Source organism: Pristiophorus japonicus, chromosome 1 (genome assembly GCF_044704955.1).
Source record: "Pristiophorus japonicus isolate sPriJap1 chromosome 1, sPriJap1.hap1, whole genome shotgun sequence".
Taxonomy (NCBI): domain Eukaryota; kingdom Metazoa; phylum Chordata; class Chondrichthyes; family Pristiophoridae; genus Pristiophorus; species Pristiophorus japonicus.
In genome coordinates this window covers 118,040,856-118,065,813 of record NC_091977.1, presented here as the reverse complement: position 1 = coordinate 118,065,813, position 24,958 = coordinate 118,040,856, and the positions used below count along the sequence as shown (strand labels likewise).

At 45.3% G+C, this 24,958-nt stretch overlaps 1 protein-coding gene across 2 annotated transcripts in view; it reads left to right on the top strand.

Moving 5' to 3' along the window:
* vps13a (vacuolar protein sorting 13 homolog A) overlaps nt 1–24,958 on the top strand; it is a 645,125-nt gene that overhangs the window by 146,869 nt on the left and 473,298 nt on the right. For both annotated transcript variants that reach the window (XM_070882697.1, XM_070882688.1), the window contains exons 12-14: nt 8,084–8,190; nt 11,066–11,237; nt 24,887–24,949. In XM_070882697.1, coding sequence (XP_070738798.1) covers nt 8,084–8,190; nt 11,066–11,237; nt 24,887–24,949 — 342 coding nt within the window. The remainder of the gene's footprint in view (nt 1–8,083; nt 8,191–11,065; nt 11,238–24,886; nt 24,950–24,958) is intronic.

Sequence of the window (24,958 nt, the reverse complement as noted above, 5' to 3'; positions counted from 1 at the left end):
AGAAGTTGGTCTTTTAGCCCATTGAGCTTATTTGCCAATTGATCATGGCTGATCTGTACCTCAGTTGCATTGACCTGCCTTTACTCCATATCTCTTTACACCTTTTACCTCATTAAAAAATAGCAATCTTAGACCTGAAAATTTCAATTGACCCAGCAGCCATAGTCTTTTGGGGAATCAAGTTCCAGATTTCCATTACCCTTTGTCAAAAAGTGCTTCCTGAATTAACTCGTATATGGCCCAGCTCTAATTTTAAGATTATGCCATCTTGTTCGGAATTGCCCTACCAGAGGAAATAGTTCTTGTGTAACTACCATATTGAATCCTTTAATCATTTTAAATACCTTGATTAGATCACCCCTCAACTTTCTAAATTATTAGGGAATATAAGCCAAGTTTATGCAACCTGTCCTTAAGTTAATTTAAGCCCTGGTATCTTGCTGGTGAATCTGCACATTAGGCCAATCCTGATCCTTGTGTTGTCTGATCAATAATATTTATTTGTCAAATCTATATCAACCCAACATATGCAGTGCTTATGAGTTTGGTAATTTGATACCTGCACAGAATGAACTCTTCAGGGATTTATGTGCACATACCTCTGACTGGTAGTCGCATCAATACTATTTAGAGTTTCTACAGTTTCCTGGTGTGCCCTATCTTTTATACAGTTCTGTATGTGTTATCATAAGATTGGTATGTAGGTATGCCATCAGTCACTTACCCTCTTTAGCATGCGCTGGGGCTCAATCTGTCTATTGTCCTCGCCATTTCATGTGCTGGGATGGTTAGGCTGGCCTTGGGGACAGCACATTCTTATCTGTGCTTTTTTCACAAGGACGTGTTCCTTACTGTTGAACTGAATTAATCCCTTTTTTTAACTGGTGTGCAAGAATATGTCTCCTATCTGTCAGCAATTCTCCATCATACTTCTGTATCAATCTTACCTATCTTAAAGTTAAGTTGCATGATATAATTTTCATCCAAGAGTCTGTTGTCTACAAAAATAGTTAGATTCTACACCAGCTATCTTGCTGAGACAATTGATCTTGGAACATAACTGTGTGTGTGTGTGTGTTTGTCTGTCCATGTGTCTCTGTCTGTGTGTCTCTCTCGCGCTCTCTCTCTCTCTGGCTGTCTGTCTCGTCTGTGTGTGTGTGTGTGTGTGTGTGTGTGTCTCTCTCGTGCTCTCTCTCTGTCTGACTGTCTGTGTATATCTGTCTTTCGCACTCTCTCTGTCTGGCTGTCTGTGTGTGTCTCGCTCGAGCGCGCTCACACTCTCGCTCTCTCTGTGTGTCTCTCGCACTCGCTCTCTCGCTCTCTTTCTCTTTTTCTCTCTCTCTCTCTCTCTCTCTCTCTCTCTCTCGCACCTTCTCTTTTTTTTCCTCTTTCTCCTGTCTACCCATTCACTGTAGTCCCTTATACCAGTTAACCCATGATGTTTTCTGCTCATATCAAGTTACCCAAATACAAGTCATTTTTCTACTATTCCCCTACGACTATTCTATTGATGGGGCTATATGAAGAGGGTGGGAGGAGGCTTGTGTGGAGCATAAATGCCAGCATAGATCAGTTGGACTGAACGGCCCGTTTCTGTGCTGTAAAATCTGTGTAATTCTATGTATCCCTAAAATGTACACTGCACCGTACCCCTTCCGAGGCCAAAATATCTTTCCTGAGGTCATTGCCCAAATCTGACCAAGGCTGTGTATAGCTGACACATAGGGATCGAAATTCAGTTGCGAAAGCCTGCTAATGCCTGGGTGTTAACTGGAAGTTAGGCAGTTGGGAGTGGTGCTGGATGCAGTCACGCCCAACGTGAAATTTTTTGAGGGTATTAAAATGTTACGTCCCACAGGCTAACGCCATGGAAATCATGACATCCGTACGCGTGCAATGCCTCTTTGGTGCCCTCACCACATTCACTTTTGCTGCCTCACTTGACAGCTGGCATCGATGACGTCTGCACAAGGCGAAGAAACTAATTCGGGGCATTATTTAAAGGGAGTCGTAGCCGGGGCTCAGAGGTCTCGGTCAGTGCTGCGTTTGATGCTTGCACAGATAATAGGGTGCTGGCTTCGTACTGCTGTTGACTTGTCAGATTGACTACTAGTATCTCGGACACATTGGGTTCCTTCTCGGGAAAATTTGAACTTTCCATTTCGCTGTGACCTCTGCCAAGTGATGGGGGCAGTGATCGCGTGCCACGTCATCCTGCGGTGCCGACTTGAAAGACGCCGGCTGCAGAGACAGCTTAGGCCAAATGTGGATCCTGCCCAGAGGAGACACCCCAGACGGCGGGGCAGGAGGCCATACACAAGCAAAGTTTACCGTGTGCATTACTCTTATCTTGAGATGTCCAAGGAGCAGTGCTGAAGAAAGAAAAGAAAGACTTGCATTTATATAGCACCTTTCACGATCACCGGACATCTCGAAGGCCGTGGTTCTGCAAGGAGGTGGTGATGGAGCTTTGCAATCTTCTGCAGACATACCTGGCACCAGGATCTCGCTGTCAGTAGCAGTAAAAGTGACAGTAGTACTGAACTTCTATGCTACCGGCTCCTTCCAGTCTCATATAGGCGATATATGCAACATCTCACAGTTTGCAGTACATCGCTGCGTTCAGCAGGTCATCGACGCTCTTTACGGCAAACAAGTGGAGTACATTAAGTTCAGCATGTCAAAGGAAGACCAGGAAGCGTGCACCTGTGGCTTTGCCAGGATAGCGGGCTTCCCCAGGGTTCAAGGAGCCATTAATTGTACACATGGCATTGAGGGCCCCGCCCCGCAATGGAAAGATCTTTCGGAATCGCAAAGGATTCCACGCCCTCAACGTACAGCTGGTCTGCGATCACAGGCAGATGATCCTCGCTGTCAATGCTCAAAGTCCTGGCAGCTGCCACGTTGCCTTCATCCTGCAGGAGAGCACTGTGCCACGACTCTTCAAGCCACTGCATGAAGGCTTTGGCTGGCTCCTGGGTGACAAAGGATATGGTGTGACCACCTGGCTGATGACACCCCTCTGCAATCCCACAACCCCGGGCCATTATCGAACAAGCTATCGGCGTTCTGAGGCAGTGTTTCTGCTGCCTTGACTGCTCTGGAGGGGCATTCCAGTACTCACCTGATGGGGTCTCCATGATCACCGTTGTTTGCTGCACGCTGCATCACTTGGCTATTATGAGAGGCCAGCCATTACCAGCAGGGATGGATGATCCACCTCAGGAGGAGGATGACGATGAGGAGGAAGATGAGGAGCCTCAGTCAAGGAGGAGCAGCATGACACTGCTGCCGCTGGAAAGGCTGCTCATCAGAGACTCATCGCTCATTGATTCCAGTGAATGACTGTTGACGTGCCGAATGGCCAGCCTATACACCTGGGCATCAACTCAACACATCACTACATACCTTGCAGCCCTCCGTACTTAATAATCACTGCATCATCATGTGAACAATCCAAACGTGGTTTATTGCAAACATAAATCATGTGTGCTGAAAACAAGCACAAGACAACAACTTCATCCCCAACACATCACCATACCCACAAAACCCCTTCAAACATTCTCTGAGACATACAAGTGCAACTAGTTTTAAAAGCTCATCTCTTCTCAAGGTGAGCATATGTGGTCACCTTCTCACAGGTCTTTACTTTGTCTTAGAGGACTTTATCACCCCTTCCCTTCTCTTCCCCCACGCCTACTGCTCCTCCTCAGTGGGGTCTCAGGGCCTTCATCAAGGCTTGTAGTCGGTTGCTGATTTGGATCCGTAGCCACACATGATGGCCTAGCAAGACATGTCCAACCACCTTGGCTCTGGAAGACCCGGCTGTGAACTGCATAACCTCAGCATGGGTGGAAAAACTCTTGTGGATAGGGTGCAGAGAGTGGCAGCTGCGAAGATGGAATTCTGTTGTCCTGAGAAATGACATCACATTCTAATTGGCCCAACAGGCTGCTACTCTACCGGGGCAGAGCATCATCTGCAGAAATCTGGGTGAGGTCCGATTCCTGCCCTGGTTCAGCAAGGTTAGGTCCCCGTTGAACTGATGGGGTCCCAGACCGGATGGATCTATTTGCCTCTGCATCAAGAATGTCTGTGACTGCAGTACACCAGAGAGCTGACTCAGGACACCACGCACTGATGACAATTGAGTATGCAGGCCTACAATAGCATTGGCCTGGTGCTCAATGGCCACTGCAACGTTAGTCATAGCCCATGCCAACATGTCTGGGACCCCATTGTCATTGTTTGCATCCATTGGTATCTGCCAAAGATGGGCTCGATGGGCTGCTGAGAGCCATGAGCAATAGTTGAGGTGGACTCCTCCATCCTCGCAGCTAGTGCATGGAGACTCTGGGGCACCCTTGCTATTGCATCCAACAGATCGCTGTTCAACTGCAGGGATTGTCTTGTGACAACCTCAAGATCGGACTCGTCATCAGAGTGCTGCTGAGCATCACTCAGGTGCACACCGAGTTAGCCCCCGGCTTCCCCTCCCCCATGATGTTAGAGGAGGTCACTGGGTCCCGAAGCATCACCCACCTCCACATCCCCACCACCCTTTGGTCAACAGCACTGCTGGCCCCGCTCTCAGATGGCACAGCCTCCTGCGTCAGGTCGAAGGAGGTGTCGTCCTCCGGCTCCTACTCATCCTCTTCTTCGGCGCCACCATCTGCTCCCATGGAAGACGCCAGAGAAGGCTCCGGTGCATCTGACTGATCATCTGAAAGCACAACCACGAACAGTGGTTACCGGCAGGGGATGGGGCCGGGAGCGAGAAAGGCATCCAGTCTCATGGAAATAACTGCACGTTGATGGTGTGAGGGCCAAGTGTCCTGCAGGTCGCTGCAAAGGAACTCAACATACCGTCACTGTCCTGAGGGGGGTCGGCCGCACCCACCCCCATCGCATCAACTTGGATGCCCATCAGGGCAGCTATCCATTCCTCCAACAGAGTGAGGACTTGGAGGTCTGGCTCCCCTCCACCAATCCGCATTTGCTCCAGCCAGTTGTGTGTGAGCTTCGACTAACAGTAAAGAGAAAGAAGACCTCTAACTCTGACTATCAGTGTGTCCCAAGTGCCTTACATACTTTGGTACATTTTACTCTGACAGTCTTCACAGTTCGATGTAAGTAGCATTCACTGCGTGGACTTGCTGTGTTGGGATTAGAGAGCCAGGACCTAACTGTAACGGTGAGGCTACTGTCTTCGAGACGCACATGAAGACTGAGGAGTCAACAACATGAGGGGTGGTCTGCAGTGCTAATAGCAAGGTTAACAGCACATGCAGGCCCTCGCAGTGGGTAAGGCTGCAAATGGGAACCATGACTGTGGCCTCACCCACTTAGAGCATGGATTCCTCAAAACACTACATTGAGCAGAGAGTGCACATTGAGGTCAGAGCATAGCATGTTGAAGTTTGAAATTAAAGATAGCCTCATTATCCGCGTCAGATCCTTCCACTTTGTTCAGCATTGCATAGCTGTCCTTGGCACCGTGTCACTCGCAGACACATGCTCTGCTATTTCCCTCCATAGCCTTCGGTATGGTTGGGGTCTCCTCCTAGCGTCTATCCTCCGCATCTGCCGACGTCTCTCCAGGGCATCACGGAGTGCATCCAGTGTGGAATCTGTGAGCCGATGGGCATGCTGATAGCTGCTGCTGCAAGGTCTGCCATGCTCACCATCTGAGTGAGTGTGCAGGAAGTGAATATACCCACTAGGCATTGAGACGCCCAATCAACACCTCAATTCAATCCAGGTGACGCCACTATGTCTGTGAGCTCCCGGATGTTGAGCCCACGCTTAACAGCCCACTTAGCGCAGTATAGCACCTCCAGGTAAGTGTGCAACTCCACAATTTTACGCTGCTATCAATTCTTTAGGCGTCAACACTAAATTTTGCGTTTGGGAACCGTGCCTGAAGCGAGACGTTAATAATTTCTCTCATGCGGTGACACCGCCTCAAAAATGGCACTACTGAATTTCGACCCCATAATTCCTCTTTTTGAATTACCACCGTCTTGAGATAAAGGCCAACATATAATTAGCCTTTTTGTTTACTTTTTGTACCTGTGAATTATCCTTAATTCTTCCACCCTCCTTAAACTTAAGCTCATGGAAAACTCTGCTGATCATACCCTAACTCGCACCAAGCCCCGTTCACTCATCACTCCTGTGCTCGTTGACCTACATTGGTTCCTGGTCCAGCAATGCATCAAATTTTAAATTCTCAACCTTGTTTTCAAATCCTTCCATGGCATCGCCCCTCCCTATCTCAATATCTGCCTCCAGTCATCCAACCCTCCAATAACTCTGCATTTCTCCAATTCTGGCCTCTTTTGCAACCCCTATTTCCTTTGCCCCACCATTGATGGCTGTGCCTTCAGCTGTCTAGGCCTTAAGGTCTGAAATTTCCTTCCTAATCCTCTCCACCTCTCTAACTCTCTGTTTACATTGCTCCTTAAAACTTATTTCTTTGACCAAACTTTTGGTCACCTGTTCCAGGTTATAAGGTCTTTAGAAAGGTTAGCAAATCTGGGAGGGAGAGGGGTGGGTAGTCTTATTGACTGAAATTACGATTACAACATTAGTAAGAGGGGATATAAGTAAGAGAAAGCAATCTGCAAAAACTCCAATGTTAGGATTGAGGACTTAAAACTGTAATGAGAGTTGGTTATAGGTCTCCTGATAGCAACAATAAAGTGGCACAGTAGATACTGTAGATGGGAGCAGAAAGTTGCAAAGGAGCATTGATAGATCAAGTGAGTGCGCAAAATTGTGGCAGATGGAGTTCACTGTGGAAAAGTGTGAGGTCCTCTCCTTTGAACCCAAGAAAGATAGATCAGAGTATTTTCTAAATGGCGAGCAGCTAGGAACTGTAGATAAGCCAAGAGATGCGAGGGTTAAGTTCAGAAACCACAAAAAGCCTTTATCTCAAGAGGGCTGGAGTACAAAGGGGAGGAAGTTAGGTTACGGTTGTACAGAGCTCTGGTTAGACTCCATCTAGAGTACTGCCTTCAGTTCTGGGCACTCACTTCAGGAAGGATATATTGGCAGTGAAGGGGGTGCAGCGCAGATTCACCAGAATGTTACTGGGGCTAAAGGGGTCACATTTTGGGGACGGGTTGCACAGGTTAGGCTTGTATTCCCTTTAATATAGAAGATTAACAACTTACATCTTATATAGCGCCATTAATATAGTGAAACATCCCAAGGCGATTCACAGGTCCGTTATCAAACAGAATTTGACACTGAGCCACATAAGATATTAGGACAGCTGCCGAAAAGCTTGGTCGAAGAGATAGGTTTTAAAGAACGTCCTAAAGGAGGAGAGGGTGTGTTGAGAGGTGGAGAGGTTTAGGAGGTAATTTAGAGCTGAGGGCCTCAGCAGCTGAATGCACGGTCATCAATTCCCGATTTTCTTGATTGTCAGGCAATGTCCCCAGCAGCCTCCAGCTGCTGCCTTGTGCTTGTGTGTGCAGTCTTCCCTCCCGGCAGATTGCCTTCAATCTGGCTGGCTGCCGGGTGGGAAATGCGCTAGGAAATATTCTGAAATCCTGCTGTTAAATTCGGCAGGACCTCCCACATTCCTGGCATTTCCAACTTTCCTGGCTGCTAACTGGCTCCTTCCCCGCCTCTCCGTAAATATCAGGGCCTATATGTTCTATATTGGTATGCATATTTTTGTAGTTTTACAGAGTCAATTTCTGCCAACCTAAAGGTAAAAACTTTGCATTGGGTAATGAAAATCTGCTTTATTGAAATTAAATCTATTGGGATTTTTTTTAAAGAAAGAAATAACATACCTTGCAAACCTGGTGATGAATAATTTTAGCCCAGAAATGATTATTGATGATATTAGTAGATAAGTGGATTACTCGTTATGATATCCTTAGCCTGCTGTTTTAATATAGGCATTAACATATTGGTTTCAAATGGATTACTACCGCCATTAATATAGCACAAGGACGTAGTACAATTATGTAAACTGCTTGTCTACTAATATTGGCAATAGGAATTTCTAGACTCTTGCCTATAAAATATTTTCATTGAGAACCTTGTATTTTTGTTCTTTGAACAGTATCTCAGCGTCATGGAGCTACTTGGATCTATTGATATGATGTCACGAAACCTGCCATATAGAAAATATAAACCAAATGTCCCTTGTCACAACAATGCTAAAATATGGTAAACATTTTCATTCATTTTTCTGTTTAGGAATTGAACTTCATTATTTGAAAGAATATGAACAGTTTCTCTTGTGGAGGACTTGATTTTATTTTGTTTATTAAATGAATTGTTCTAGTAGTGACTGAACTATGCAAGATAGCAATATGAAGACAATAGTAGATGAGGGAATTTATCATATCAGTTGTTAAAAGGATGCCTACCATACAATTTTACTTTAGCTGCTAGTTATGACTAATTATATCCTTAGCTGATTTGTATATTTAACATAACTTGTATTAAAGCATTAAATATTTTATGGTTTTACAGCAGAACGAGAAGTAAAATGTGGCATTTGAAAATGAGAGTGCGCTATTTAAACAATGTTTTTACATTTGATCTAACAGCAATTGCACTTCCATGCTTGTATTGAGGATTTACCATATATGTGTCACTGTCATAATGTCACTGATACTTTAAATGTGTTAGCTGAGGAGCAAAAATATTTAAGAGTAGATTTTACATATTCAAAGTCTAATGCAGTGCTTTGAGAGCTGGGAGCATATATTGGGCATTCGCGTGTGGTGGTTAGCGCGCACTGCAGGACTTTTTTGTCTTTTAAAGTTCTGTGCTGGACGCATGCATTTGTAAAATCTATCCTTTTAACATATGACTAGTTTGTAATGCTTTTACTTTGGTATATTAAAACCTGCAGTAATAAACCCACAACTTATCAAACCTTCCCTTTTTAGTGCTATATGACAAAATGCCTGCTAAATTACCAGATAGTAAGTTTCAAGTAATTATGATGTTGTGATTTCCTACGGTCCCATAAAGAATCTAGCTGGAGTAAATGCTCTATTTCCATGCTTGATATATCATTAATGATGCTAAAATTATATATCTTGCACCAATTCTAATTGTTTTCTACTTGGTGGTTTTTTTATTACTGCTGCTTTTAATATGCCAAAGTAAAAGCATTACAGACAAGCTAGGTATGGAAGGATGGAATTTACAAGTGTGTCTTTCCAGCACAGAACTTTGGACAAAAAAATACTGCCGTGCTATTTGAAGGCCATGTCCAAATACTAATGTATACTCCTGGCTTGCAAAGCACTGCACTAGAGTGTGAATATGTAAAATCTACCCTTAAATACTTTTGCTCCAGAGCTAACTTATTTAAGAGATCAATAGTATAAAAAAAAATGAGTTGAATTTTGCAATACAGCTGAGGGGTTTCTATGCAATGACTGTCTTTGACTGCTGCTTTATAGCATAACAGCTGTCAAAAAGCAGGAAACTATGGATCAGTTAGCCTAGAATCTGTGATTGAGAAAATGTTGGAGTCCATTATTAAAGAAGCAGTAGCAGGACCTTTGGAAAAGCATAATTCGGTCAGGCAGAGTCTGAATGGATTTATGAAGGGGAAGTCATGGTTGACAAATTTGCTGGAATTCTTTGAGGATGTAACGAACAGGGTGGATAAAGGGGAACCAGTGGATGTGGTGTATTTGGACTTCCAGAAGGCATTTGACAAGGTGCCATATAAAAGGTTCTGCACAAGATAAAGGTTCACGGGGTTGAGGGTAATATATTAGCATGGATAGAGAATTGGATAACTAACAGAAAACAGAATCTGGATAAATGGTTCATTCTCAGGTTGGCAATCAGTAACTAATGGGGTGCCACAGGGATCAGTGCTGGGACCCCAGCTATTTACAATCTATATTAATGACTTGGAAGAAAGGACCGAGTGTAACGTAGCCAAGTTTGCTGATGATACAAAGATGGGAGGAAAAGCAATGTGTGTGGAGGACACAAAAAATCTGCAAAAGGACATAGACAGGCTAAGTGAGTGGGCAAAAATTTGGCAGATGGAGTATAATGTTGGAAAATGTGAGGTCATGCACATTGATAGAAAAAAATCAAAGAGCAAGTTATTTTATTTAAATGGAGAAAAATTGCAAAGTGCTGCAGTACAGCAGGACCTGGGGGTACTTGTGCATGAAACACAAAAGGATAGTATGCAGGTACAGCAAATGATCAGGAAGGCCAATGGAATTTTGGCCTTTATTGCAAAGGGGATGGAGTATAAAAGCAGGGAAGTCTTGCTACAGCTATACAGGGTATTGGTGAGGCCACACCTGGAATACTGCCTGCAAAGGATATACTTTGGAGGCAGTTCAGAGAAGGTTCACGAGGTTGATTCCGGGGATGAGGGGGTTGACTTATGAGGAAAGGTTGAGGAGGTTGGGCCTCTACTCATTGGAATTCAGAAGAAATGAGAGGTGAACTTATCGAAATGTAGAAGATTATGAGGGGGCTTGACAAGGTGGATGCAGAGAGGATGTTTCCACTGATAGGGGAGACTAGAACTAGAGGGCATAATCTTAGAATAAGGGGCCGCCCATTTAAAACTGAGATGAGGAGGAATTCCTTCTCTCAGAAGGTTGTAAATCTGTGGAATTCGCTGCCTCAGAGCTGTGGAAGCTGGGACATTGTCTATCTCTGATTTAAATGTATTCAGTTTCTTAACCGATAAGGGAATAAGGGGTTATGGGGCGTGGGCAGGGAAGTGGACCTGAATCCATGATTGGATCAGCCATGATCGTATTAAATAACAGAACAAGCTCGAGGGGCCGTATGGCCTACTCCTGCTCCTATTTCTTATGTTCTTATAACATTTGGGAGATAACACCTATACTTACAGATCTTAGTCTACAACTTAGAATTATGTGGTAGTTCAAATGAACAGGCTACCCTTTAATTGAACTCTTGGTTTGATCAAATATTTAAATTCCTTGTTTAAGTATAGAAGAGTTAAAACTTTCCTGTAAAAATGTAGACTTGCATTGTTTTTAAGTGGACGCTGTTGTATTGCTTTTGTCTTCATCAGGTGGACATATGCTATAAATAGCATATTGCATGAGAATATAAAGCCTGCACTTGATGCATGGTCATGGAAGCACATTCGAAAGCACAGGCAAAAAGTAAAGAACTACAGGCAACTCTATAAATCAAGAATTACAACTAAAAAACCAGATGAAGAACTTGTCAAGATACTTGAGGTTGGGGGACAGTTTATATGAAATAAATGTTTAATCATTTTAAAGCTAATTAAAAAAATATTATTATTACTTTACTATTAATATGGAATTATATATGCCATTATATGTGATAAACTGTGACAAATTGATCAAGACCTAACAGCTCAACATTTGTTTCTGAACTTTTTTTAAATTGTGAAAACCGTGGGACCGAAATTTGAGACCCCAGCACCACGGTGTAAATGCTTGGCTATACCTGCCTATAACTGCAGTGACTTTACCAAAATTCTTGTGGTTGGGGTGATGTTATTTACTGCAAATAAAATGGATGTCTTGGCAGCAAGCATCATCACCCTGTTTGACTGTGGTGGCATTACATTCTAGCCCAGTCCTGTTTTCAACCAATGTCCTGACAGACATGCACTGCTAGCAGGGATGCAGGATCGTGAACAGGAGCAGGACACTCCAATTTGCTCCACTCTAATCCAAGATTGTATATAGAATTAAATAGAATCGTGCCTGTGCCGGCTTTTCGAAAGAGCTGTCTAATTTTTTTAAAATTTGTTCATGAGAAGTGGGCGTGCTAGCAAAACCAGCATTTATTGCCCATCCCTAATTGCCCTCGAAGTTGGTGGTGAGCCGTCTTCTTGAAAGGCTACAGTCCGTGAGATAAAGGTACTCCCACAGTGCTGTTAGGAAGGGAGTTCCAGGATTTCTACCCAGTGACAATGAAGGAACAGTGATATATTTCCAAGTCAGGCAGGTATGCGATGTGGAGGGGAACTTGCAGGTAATTGTGTTCCCATGCGCTTCCTGCCCTTGTTTTTATAGGTGGTAGCGGTCGTGGGTTTGCAATATGCTGTCGAAGAAGCCTTGGTGAGTTGCTGCAGTGCATCTTGTGGATGGTACACACTGCAGCCATGGTGGAAGGAGTGAATGATTATGGTGGTGGATGGGATATCAATCAAGTGGGTTGCTTTGACCTGGATGGTATTGAGCTTCTTGAGTGTTGTTGGAGCTGCACTCATCCAGGCAAGTGGAGAGCATTCCATTGCACTCCTGACTTGTGCTTTGAAGATGGTGGAAAGGTTTTGAGGATTCAGGAAGTGAGACCCAGACTCTGACCTGCTCTTGTAGCTACAGTATTTACGTGGTTGGTGCAGTTAAGTCACTCGTCAATGTTAACCCCCTCCCCCCCCCCCCCCCCCCCCCGAGAATGTTGATGGTGTGGGATTCGGCGATGGTAATGCTGTTGAATGTCAAGGAGCAGTGGTTAGACCCTCTCTTGTTGGAGATAGTCATTGCCTAGCACTTCTGTGGTGCATATATTACTTGCCACTTTTCAGTCCAAGCCTGAATGTTGTCCAGGTCTAGTTGCAGGCACAGACTGCCTTATTACCTGAGGATTTGCGAATGGAACTGAACACTGTGCAATCATCAGTGAACATCCCTACTTCTGACCTTCTGATGGAGGGAAGACCATTGATGAAGCAGCTGAAGACGGCTGGGCCAAGGACACTGCCCTGAGGAGCTCCTGCAGCAATGTCCTGGGGCTGTGATGAATGACCTCCAACAACAACCAGAATCTTTCTTTGTGCTAGGTGTGACGACAGCCAGTGGAAAGTCCCCACCCCCGCAATTCCCATTGACTTCAATTTTACTTGGGCTCCTTGATGCCTCACTCGGTCAAATGCAGCCTTGATGTGAAACATAGAAACATAGAAAATAGGTGCAGGAGTAGGCCATTTGGCCCGTCGAGCCTGCACCACCATTCAGTGAGATCATGTCTGATCATTCCTTCAGTACCCCTTTCCTGCTTTCTCTCCATACTCCTTGATCCCTTTAGCTGTAAGGGCCATATCTAACTCCCTCTTGAATATATCCAATGAACTGGCATCAACAACTCTCTGCGGCAGGGAATTCCACAGGTTAACAATTCTCTGAGTGAAGAAGTTTCTCCTCATCTCAGTCCTAAATGGCCTGCCCCTTACCCTGGTTCTGGACTTCCCGAACATCGGGAACATTCTAACCTGTCCCATCCCGTCAGAATCTTATATGTTTCTATGAGATCCTCTCTCCTCCAGTGTATAAAGGCCCAGTTGATCCAGTCTCTCCTCATGTGTCAGTCCAGCCATCCCTGGAATCAGTCTGGTGAACCTTCGCTGCACTCCCTCAATAGCAAGAACGTCCTTCCTCAGATTAGGAGACCAAAACTGAACACAATATTCCAGGTGAGGCTTCACCAAGGCCCTGTACAACTGCAGTAAGACTTCCCTGCTCCTATACTCAAATCCCCTAGCTATGAAGGTCAACATACCATTTGCCTTCTTCACCGTCTGCTGTACCTGCATGCCAACTTTCAATGACTGATGAACCATGACACCCAGGTCTCGTTGCACTTCCCCTTTTCCTAGTCTGCCACCATTCAGATAATATTCTGCCTTTCATTTTTGCCCCGAAAGTGGATAACCTCACATTTATCCACATTATACTGCATCTGCCATGTATTTGCCCACTCGCCTAACCTGTCCATGTCACCCTGCAACCTCTTAGCGTCCTCCTCACCGCTCACACCGCCACCCAGTTTAGTGTCATCTGCAAACTTGGAGATATTACACTCAATTTCATCATCTAAATCATTAATGTATATTGTAAAGAGCTGGGGTCCCAGCACTGAGCCCTGCGGCACCCCCCTCGTCACTGCCTGCCATTCTGAAAAGGACACATTTATCTCGACTCGCTGCTTCTTGTCTGCCAATCAGTTTTCTATCCACGTCAGTACATTGCCCCCAATACCATGTGCTTTGATTTTGCACACCAATCTCTTGTGTGGGACCTTGTCAAAAGCCTTTTGAAAGTCCAAATACACCACATCCACTGGTTCTCCCTTGTCCACTCTACTAGTTACATCCTCAAAAAATTCTTGAAGATTTGTCAAGCATGATTTCCCTTTCATAAATCCATGCTGACTTGGACCGATCCTGTCACTGCTTTCCAAATTCGCTGCTCTTTCACCCTTAATGATTGATTCCAACATTTTCACCACTACTGATGTCAGGCTAACCGGTCTATAATTACCCATTTTCTCTCCCTCCTTTTTTAAAAAGTGGTGTTACATTAGCTACCCTCCAGTCCATAGGGACTGATCCCAAGTCGATAGACTGTTGAAAAATGATCACCAATGCATCCACTATTTCTAGGGCCATTTCTCTAAGTACACTGGGATGTAGACTATCAGGCTCCGGGGATTTATCGGCCTTCAATCCCATCAATTTCCCAAACACAATTTCCCGCCTAATAAGGATATCCTTCAGTTCCTCCTTCTCACTAGATCCTCGGTCCCCCAGTACATCCGGAAGGTTATTTGTGTCTTCCTTCGTGAAGACAGAACCAAAGTATTTGTTCAATTGGTCTGCCATTTCTTTGATCCCCATTATAAATTCACCCGAATCCGACTGCAAGGGACCTACGTTTGTCTTTACTAATCTTTTTCTCTTCACATATCTATAGAAGCTTTTGCAGTCAGTTTTTATGTTCCTGGCAAGCTTCCTCTCGTACTCTATTTTCCCCCTCTTAAATAAACCCTTTGTTCTCCTCTGCTGAATTCTAAATTTCTCCCAGTCCTCAGGTTTGCGGCTAAATTATATTTCTCTTCCTTGGATTTAACACTATCCTTAATTTCCCTTGTTAGCCATGGTTGAGCCACCTTTCTCGTTTTATTTTTACTCCAGACAGGGATGTACAATTGTTGCAGTTCATCCATATGATCTTTAAAGGTTTGCCATTGCCTATCCACCACCAACCCTTTAAGTATCATTTGCCAGTCCAATCTAGCCAATTCGCGCCTCATACCATCAAAGTTACCGTTTCTTAAGTTCAGGACCCTAGTTTCCGAATTAACTGTGTCACTCTCCATCTTAATAAAGAATTCTACCATATTATGGTCACTCTTCCCCAAGGGGTCTCGCACAACAAGATTGCTAATTAGTCCCTTCTCATTACACATCATCCAGTCTAGAATGGCCAGCTCTCTGGTTGGTTCCTCGACATATTGGTCTAGAAAACCATTCCTAATATACTCCAGGAAATCCTCCTCCACCGCATTGTTACCAGTTAGTTTAGCTCAGTCAATATGTAGATTAAAGTCGCCCATGATTACTGCTGTACCTTTGTTGCACACATCCCTTATTTCTTGTTTGATGCTGTCCCCAACCTCACTACTACTATTCGGTGGCCTGTACACAACTCCCATTAGCGTTTTCTACCCTTTGGTATTCCATAGCTCCACCCATACCGATTCCACATCATCCAAGCTAATGTCCTTCCTTACAATTGCATTAATTTCCTCTTCAACCAGCAACGCCACCCCGCCTCCTTTTTCTTTCTGTCTATCCTTCCTAAATGCTGAATGCCCTTGGATGATGAGTTCCCAGCCTTGGTCACCTTGGAGCCATGTCTCTGTGATGCCAATCACATCATATCCGTTAACTGCTATCTGCACAGTTAATTCATCCACCTTATTCCGAATACTCCTCGCGTTGAGGCACAGAGCCTTCAGGCTTGTCTTTTTAACACACTTTGCCCCTTTAGAATTTTGCTTTTTTTTTGTTTTTTGCCTTGGGTTTCTCTGCCCTCCAGTTTTACTATTATCTTTCTATCTTCTGCTTCTGGCTCCATTTTATTTCCCTCTGTCTCCCTGCATAGGTTCCCGTCCTCCTGCCATATTAGTTTAACTCCTTCTCAACAGCACGAGCAAACACTCCCCCTAGGACATTGGTTCCGGTCCTGCCCAGGTGCAGACCGTCCGGTTTGCACTGGTCCCACCTCCCCCAGAACCGGTTCTAATGCCCCAGGAATTTGAATCCTTCCCTTCTGCACCACTGCTCAAGCCACGTATTCATCTGAGCTATCCTGCGATTCCTACTCTGACTAGCACATGGCGCTGGTAGCAATCCTGAGATTACTACTTTTGAGGTCCTACTTTTGAATTTAACTCCTAGCTCCCTAAATTTGTCTCGTAGGACCTCATCCCGTTTTTTACCTATTGTTGGTAAAGGCAGTCACTCTCGCCTCACCTCTGGAATTCAGCACTTTTGTCCATGTTTGGACCAAGGATGTAATAAGATCTGGGTTTGAGTGGTCCTGACGGAACCTAAACTGTGCAGCTGAGCAGGTTATTGGTCAGTAAGTGGTGCTTGATAGTACTGTCGGCGACACCTTCCATGACTTTTCTGATGATTGAGAGTAAACTGATGGGGCAGTAATTGGCCAGGTTGAATTTGTCCTGCTTTTTGTGGACAGAACGTACCTGGGCAATTTTCCACCTTGTCGGGTAGATGCCAATGTTGTAGCTGTAGTGAAAACGCTTGACTAAAGTCGCAGCTAATTCTGGAGTACTAGTCTTCAGCTGGGATGTTATTGGGGCCCTTAGCCTTTTTGCATCCAGTGCCCTCAGCCGTTTCTTGATGTCACGTGGAGTGAATCGAATTGTCTGAAGACTGGCTTCTGTGATGGTGGGTAACTCCGGACGGGGCTAAGGTGGATCATCTACTTGACACTTCTGGCTGAAGATGGTTGCAAACCCTTCAGCCTTGTATTTTGCACTCGCGTGCTTTGAGGATGGGGAATTTCATGGAGCTTCCTCCCATTAGTTGTTTAATTGTCCACCACCATTCACGACCAGATTTGGCAGAATCATCAGAATGGGTGAACTCAACGCCCATATCGCCCAGCGTTACTTTCGGCATGTAATTAAAGGTGTGATTTAATAATACTGACCGCCCACTGTTTTTTGTCGTAAAGATCACATTTGCTGAAACTAATGCCCAGTATATCGTCTATCCTTACTTTCGGCACCTCGCACACACCTCGCCAACAATATCGCTCGCCAAAATAAACGCTGGGAAAATGTTGAACTATCCGGAACTACTCACAACTGTATGGACGCCATGTTCTAAATCATTTAAAAGGCTACTGCGCTTCAACCTCGGGGGAGTTTGGATGTACTTTGGAGGTGATGTGAACATCTGAACAAACATCTTTTCATTGTGTGGACAATTGTAATGTGCTAGGTGTCTTAGTGGGGACATTCATTCTTTGTGAACAATCGGTGGAAAACAGATAGCTATTGGAATGGGGCCTATCCTTTCTCACCCTCTCTTGATGACCATTCACATGCTGCAGACTTGAGATGGCAGAAGGTACACTCGACAGCATCATGTGCCCAATCTAAGACATAGCAGACTGATGAGGAGGACCAGACGTTGCACCCCCCGCAAGTACAGGGAGAAGCAGTCTTACCTCAACTTGTGCTGCACCACCTGCCTCAGGAGACTGTGCTTCCACAAAGAGGTTATCAGTGAGATATGCCAGCTCATGAGGGGAGATCTGCAGCCTGCCAGCACCATCAGGACTGCACTGTCTGTCGAGGTCAAGGTCACCGCGGAATTTTCGTTCTATGCGTCGGGTTCCTTTCAGGCCTCAGCAGGCAACATTTGGGGTATATTTCAGCATGACACATTGCTGCATTAGACATGTCACTGAAGCTCTACGCACACAGAATGGACTTTATCAGCTTCCCTATGACCAGGGAGGCTCAGACTGACAGGGCTTTAGGATTCTACCGAATTGCTAACTTCCCCAAGGTGCAGGGAGCAATAGATTGTACTCACATCATGATGCGGGCACCTTTTCAGGATGCAGAGGTTTTCAGGAACTGCAAGGAATTCCACTCCCTGAATGTGCAACTTGTCGACCACCAGCAAATTATTATGGTAGTGAATGCTAAATTTCCGGGCAGCATCCATGATGCTCACATCCTGCGTGAGAGCACTGTATCTGACTTGTTTACCAGTAAGCCACAAGGTCAATGCTGGATGCTTGGTGACAAAGGATATGGCCTCGCCACCTGGCTGATGACCCCCCTGCGTGACACCCACACCGAAGCCGAGAAGCAATACAACGAGAGCCACAGAGCCACTCGCAATATCGTGCAGAAAACCATTGGTGTGCTTAAGCAGCGCTTTAGATGCCTGGACCACTCTGGAGGCGAGCTCCAATACCACCCTGAGCAGGTAGCTCAATTCGTGCTGGTGTGCTGCATGCTGCACAGCTTGGTTATCAGGAGGGGACAAGAATTGCCAGAAGGGTCTGACGGTTCACCTCAGGAGAGAGAGGAAGAGGAGGACAAGGAGGTGGACGCTGACATCGGAACAGACAATCAGGCTGACGCAGAAGCCATGCACCCGCCCCCTTGTAGACCACAGGAAAGGGCCCGTGATGGCATCATAGCTGCAAGACTGTTCGTCAGGAGCTCATAAATGAGTGCTTTGCTTGAAAGAACGTTGGTGGTATTTACAAAGCTGCAACACTGCTGGGTGTGTAGGTCATACATCAATGGTGGGCATCAGCTTGGTGACCGTTCAAGTTTAAGTTGATTCAAGTTAAGTGTAATTATACCCTTTCATATTAAGGAATCACCAGTGTGTAACGGTGCAGCTATCTAAGCCAATGCGTAACAAGGTTATGTTAAATAAAAAACATCTAATCTGACCATTTGTCTGAAATCACAAGTATATTTGTAAGAACCACCCCGCCCTAGCCCACAACAAATTTATCATATTTACATCATTACAGTAGTCCCCATTTCCAACAAAACAGAACACAAATGCAAACCAACAAGGTAGCCCCTCGCCCCTTGCCCGACCCTCCCACCAAAATAGCAACAGCAACATAAAAATATGCCCCAGACAACACCTGTGGTCATGCACCTCACTTTCCTTCCTCCCTTCTCCTTCCCCTCCTGACTCCAAGCTACCTGGCCGAGGAGCTCCTCAGGGGCTACTTCATTGGCGGGTGGGGGGGGGGGGGGCGGGGATAATGGCAGAACCGCTGCTTGGATGGATACGTGAGAGGACGGTCCCGAGGTGGGAACGTGCTCCGAGCCCAGAAGCAAGATGTTGCTCTTGGCTCTTGTGGTGTTGGCAATCGGGGTGCGGCACCTTGGGGTGCAGTGCTGTGCTCTAGAATCACTGGGAGCCCTCTGCCACCAGTGTTCCTGGCTAACAGCTCCAGGGCCTCCTCCATACCTTCTATGTTATGTATTATTTGTTGGACAAAAACTCGGTGCCAACTATGTTCTTGGTGCTTAGTAGGCCTTTTGCTGCTGGTGAATTTCCCTCGTGCCTCCCACAACAGCCAAACAAGCACACACTACACCCACACACGCTTTCAATCACTCTCTGCTCCCTCTCTCTGTCTCTTCTGCGCATGTAATGATGACCCCTGACCTCTTGAATCGCGGGAATCAAGCGTTGCCATGCCCGTTGTGTAATGAGAAAGGACTAATTTGACAATTTTGTTGTGCGAGGCCCCTTGGGGAAGAGTGACCATAACATGATAGAATTCTATATTAAGATGGAGAGTGACAGTTAATTCAGAAACTAGGGTCCCGAACTTAAGGAAAGGTAACTTCGATGGTTTGAGGCGTGAATTGGCTAGAATAGACTGCCAAATGATATTTAAAGGGTTGATGGTGGATAGGCAATGGCAAACATTTAAAGATCATATGGATGAACTTCAGCACTTGTACATCCCAGTCTGGAGTAAAAATAAAACGGGAAAGGTGGCTCAACCGTGGCGAACAAGGGAAATTAAGGATAGTGTTAAATCCAAGGAAGAGGCATATAAGTTAGCCAGAAAAAGCAGCAAACCTGAGGACTGAGAAATTTATAAATCAGCAGAGGAGGACAAAGGATTTAATTAAGAGGCAGAAAATAGAGTACGAGAAGAAGCTTGCTGGGAATATAAAAACTGACTGCAAAGGTTTCTATAGATATGTGAAGATTAAAGATTAGTGAAGACAAGCGTAGGTCCCTTGCAGTCGGATTCAGGTGACTTTATAATGGGGAACAAAGAAATGGCAGACCAATTGAACAAATACTTTGGTTCTGTCTTCACGAAGGAAGACACAAATAACCTTCCGGAAGTACTAGGGGACCGAGGGTCTAGTGAGAAGGAGGAACTGAAGGATATCCTTATTAGGCGGGAAATTGTGTTAGGGAAATTGATGGGATTGAAGGCCGATAAATCCCCGGGGCCTGATAGTCTGCATCCCAGAGTACTTAAGGAAGTGGCCCTAGAAATAGTGGATGCATTGGTGATCATTTTCCAACATTCTATCGACTCTGGATCAGTTCCTATGGACTGGAGGGTAGCTGATGTAACACCACTTTTTAAAAAGGGAGGGAGAGAGAAAGCGGATAATTATAGACCGGTTAGCCTGACATCGGTGGTGGGGAAAATGTTGGAATCCATTATTAAGGATGAAATTGCAGCGAATTTGGAAAGCAGTGACAGGATCGGTCCAAGTCAGCATGGATTTATGAAGGAGAAATCATGCTTGACAAATCTTCTGGAACTTTTTGAGGATGCAACTAATAGAGAGGACAAGGGAGAACGAGTGGATGTGGTGTATTTGGACTTTCAAAAGGCTTTTGACAAGGTCCCACACAAGAGATTAGTGTGCAAAATCACAGCACATGGTATTGGGAGTAATATACTGATGTGGATAGAGAACTGTTTGGCAGATAGGAAGCAGAGAGTCGGGATAAATGTGTCCTTTTCAGAATGGCAGGCAGTGGCTAGTGGAGTGCCGCAGGGCTCAGTGCTGGGACCCCAGCTCTTTACAATATACATCAATGATTTAGATGATGAAATTGAGTGTAATATCTCCAAGTTTGCAGATGACACTAAACTGGTGGCGGTGTGAGCTGTGAGTGGGACGCTAAGAGTATGCAGGGTGACTTGGACAGGTTAGGTTAGTGGGCAAATGCATGGCAGATGTTGTAGAATGTGGATAAATGTGAGGTTATCCACTTTGTGGGCAAAATCGTGAAGACAGAATATTATCTAAATGGCGGCAGATTAGGAAAAGGGGAGGTGCAATGAGATCTGGGTGTCATGGTTCATCAGCCATTGAAAGTTGGCATACATGTACAGCAGGCGGTGAAGAAGGCAAATGGTATGTTGGCCTTCATAGCTAGGGGATTTGAGTATAGGAGCAGGGAGATCCTACTGCAGTTGTACAGGGCATTAGGGAGGCCTCACCTGGAATATTATGTTCAGTTTTGGTCTCCTAATCTGAGGAAGGATGTTCTTGCTATTGAGGGAGTGCAGCCAAGGTTCACCAGACTGATTTCCGGGATGGATGGACTGACACATGAGGAGAGATTGGATCAACTGGGCCTTTATACATTGGAGTTTAGAAGGATGAGGGGAGATCTCATGGAAACGTATAAGATTCTGACGGGACGCGACAGGTTAGATGCGGGTAGAATGTTCCCGATGTTGGGGTAGTCCATAACCAGGGGCACAGTCTTAGGATAAGGGGTAGGCCATTTAGAACTGAGATGAGGAGAAACTTCTTCACTCAGAGAGTTGTTAACCTGTGGAATTCCCTGCCGCAGAGAGTTGTTGATGTCAGTTCATTGGGTATACTCAAGAGGGCGTTAGATATGGCCCTTACAGCTAAGGGGATCAAGGGGTATGGAGAGAAAGCAGGAAAGGGGTACTGAGGGAATGATCAGCCATGATCTTATTGAATGGTGGTGCAGGCTCGAAGGGCCGAATGGCCTACCCTGCACCTATTTTCTATGTTTCTAGGTTGCTCAGGACGGCGACACTTTACGGTAGAAGGTCCGAGAGATTTAACGCTAATGCCCATTTCATATCGCTCGCAGTAACGCCCAATTTTAAAAATGGAGACTCGGGGCTTTGAAAATGGGCGACAAGCTGGCGATCTGAAAAGCCATTTTTACCGCCCGCGCCGGAAATAACACCCATTTTTGGGTGATCTGCACAAAGTGTAAAATCTAGCCCTATATTCCTCCGAAGATTCTAAAGTATTTAGCCGACGGTATATGACATAAGCTTTCCTTTTTTTCTTTATCCTCCCCTGTAAGTCCCTCGACATCCAGGGGGCTCTAGAATTGTTATTCCCACCCTTTAAGGGCACATGTTTGGCCTGAGCCCTCCGATCTCCTCCTTGAATACCTCCCACAGTTCCGACACTGATTTACCTACAAGTAGCTGTTTCCAGTCCACTGTGGCCAAATCACTTCTCAACTTAGCAAAGTTAGCTTTTCCCCAATTTGGGACTTTTATTCCTAGTCTATCCTTGTCCTTATCCATAACTATCATGAATCTGACTGAATTATTGTCACTGGCACCCAAGTGCTCTCCCACTGATGACCTCTTTCACCTGCCCAGCTTCATTCCCCTAAAACTAAATCCAAAACCGCCCCCTCTCATGTTGGGCTTGTTACATACTGACTAAAAAAGTTCTCTTGAATACATTTTAAGAATTTCGCAGCCTCTGTACCCTTCACACTATATTTGTCCCAATCACTATTAGAATAGTTAAAATCCCCTACTATTAAAGGGTAGGACCTCAAAGGTAGTAATCTTCAGGTTACTACCAGTGCCACGTGCCAATGAGTATAAGAATAGAAGGATAGAGGGGATGAACACGTGGCTGGAGAGTTGGTGCAGGAGGGAAGGCTTTAAATTTCTGAGGCATTGGGACTGCCTCAGATTTTCCTAATCTGCCGCCATTTAGATAAAATCCCCTACTATTGGACTTCACAGAAATTTGCCTACATATTTGCTCCTCTATCTCCCTCCCACTGTTTGCAGGTCTATAATAAATGCCCAGCAGTGTGATCGCTCCTTTTTTATTTTTCAATTCGACTTATATGGCCTCATTTGATGATCCCTCTAACATATCATCCCTCCTCACCGGTAATAGTTTCTTTAATCAATACCACGACCCCTCCTGCCCTTTTCACCCCCCTCTCTGTCTTGTCTAAAAATCCTGTAACCAGGAATATTGAGCTGCCAAACCTGCCCCTCTTTCAGCCATGTCTCAGTAATGGCTATAATGTCATACACCTAAGTGTCTACCTGTGCTCTTGCCTCATCTGCCTTATTTGCTATACTCCTTGCATTAAAGTATATACGATTTAGCACAAGAAGACCTCCTTGATTACTATTTACTAACCCTTGTTTCCTCTATCTTACTGATTCATTTTCGAATTTTTCTTGCTGTCCAATTTCAGCTTTACTTCCTTCCGTATTGAATTTGTTCTCGGGGTCCCATCCCCCTGCCAAGCTAGCTTAAACTCTCTCTAACAGCACTTGCAAAACTCCCCGCGGAGATATTGGTCCCGGTGCTGTTGAGATGCAATCCGTCCGGTTTGTACAGGTCCCATCTCCCCCAGAGGCAGTCCCAATGCCTCAGAAATTTAAAGCCTTCCCTCCTGCACCAACTCTTCAGCCACGTGTTCATCCTCTCTATCCTTCTATTCTTATACTCATTGGCACGTGGCACCGGTAGTAACCTGAAGATTACTACCTTTGAGGTCCTACCCTTTAATGTTTCTCCTAGCTCCCTAAATTCTGCCTGCAGGACCTCATCTCTCTTTCTACCCATGTCATTGGTCCCGATATGGACCACGACCTCGAGCTGTTTACCCTCCCTCCCCCCAGAATGCCCTGCATCCGCTCTGTGACATCCTTGACCCTGGCACTAGGGAGGCACCATACCATCCTGGAGTCATGTCTACGGCCGCAGAAACGCCTCTCTGTTCCCCTAACTATTGAATCCCCTACCACTACAACGCTATCATTCTTTGTCCCTCTGCCCCCCCTTGGCGCCTTGGACTTGGCTCTGGCTGCACTCCCCAGAGGCACCAACACCTTCACTGGTACTCAAAAGAGAATATCTGTTGGAAAGCGAGATGGACTCAGGGGCTCCTGCACTACCTGCCTAGCATTCTTCCTCCATCTGATGTTCACCCACTGCCCCTCTGCCTGCACGCTTTTAAGCTGCGGGGTGACCACCTCCTGAAACATGCTATCCATGTAGCTCTCAGCCTTGTGGATGCACTGTATTGACTGCAGCTGTCGCTCAAGCTCCGAAACGCGGAGCTCGAGTAGTGGAAGCTGGAGACACATCCTGCACACATGGTTATCTAGGACGCATGAAGCGTCCAGGACTTCCCACATGCCGCAGGATGTGCACTCCACAGGACTGAGCTCCCCTGCCATCCCTCTATTTACCTGATTAAAAAGAAAAAGAGAGATACTTACGAATCAAACAGCCAATCACTTACCTGCCCGGCTGAGGGCTGTGAGCTCCTTGCCAGAAGTGAACTCCTCGCCAACCTCCGGGCCTCCTGCTCCTCTGACTCCTGGCCTCCCGACTCGCTGATCTCTCAACTCCCAACTATACGGGGTGGACTATACGGAGTGGACTATTCTTTGTGTCCACCTCACAACTTGCTTTCCCACCTATCTTTGTACCATCTGCAAATTTGGCTACATCATACGCAGTCCCTTCATCCAAGTCATTCATATAGGTTATAAATAGTTCCTGGCCTAATTTGTAGCTCTTGTGATGGAATCCCACTGGAGTAATGGTGAGAGTGTGCTGGAAGTATTGTGAATTTTCAACCATTTTTTAAGAAAAATTGAATATTAATATTTGTCCCTTCTTCTGAAATGGTAAGGAAATAAACTATATAAGTAGTCCGAAGATTGTTTAGAGTTTGGTTATCAATGGTCTAAATGTTAATACTTTGAATTACATTCATCGATATTTTCCTTTTCAGGAACTTGAAAAGGAGCTTGATTTGTTCAATATTACACTTGCAAGACAACAGGCAGAAGTTGAGGTATTTGGG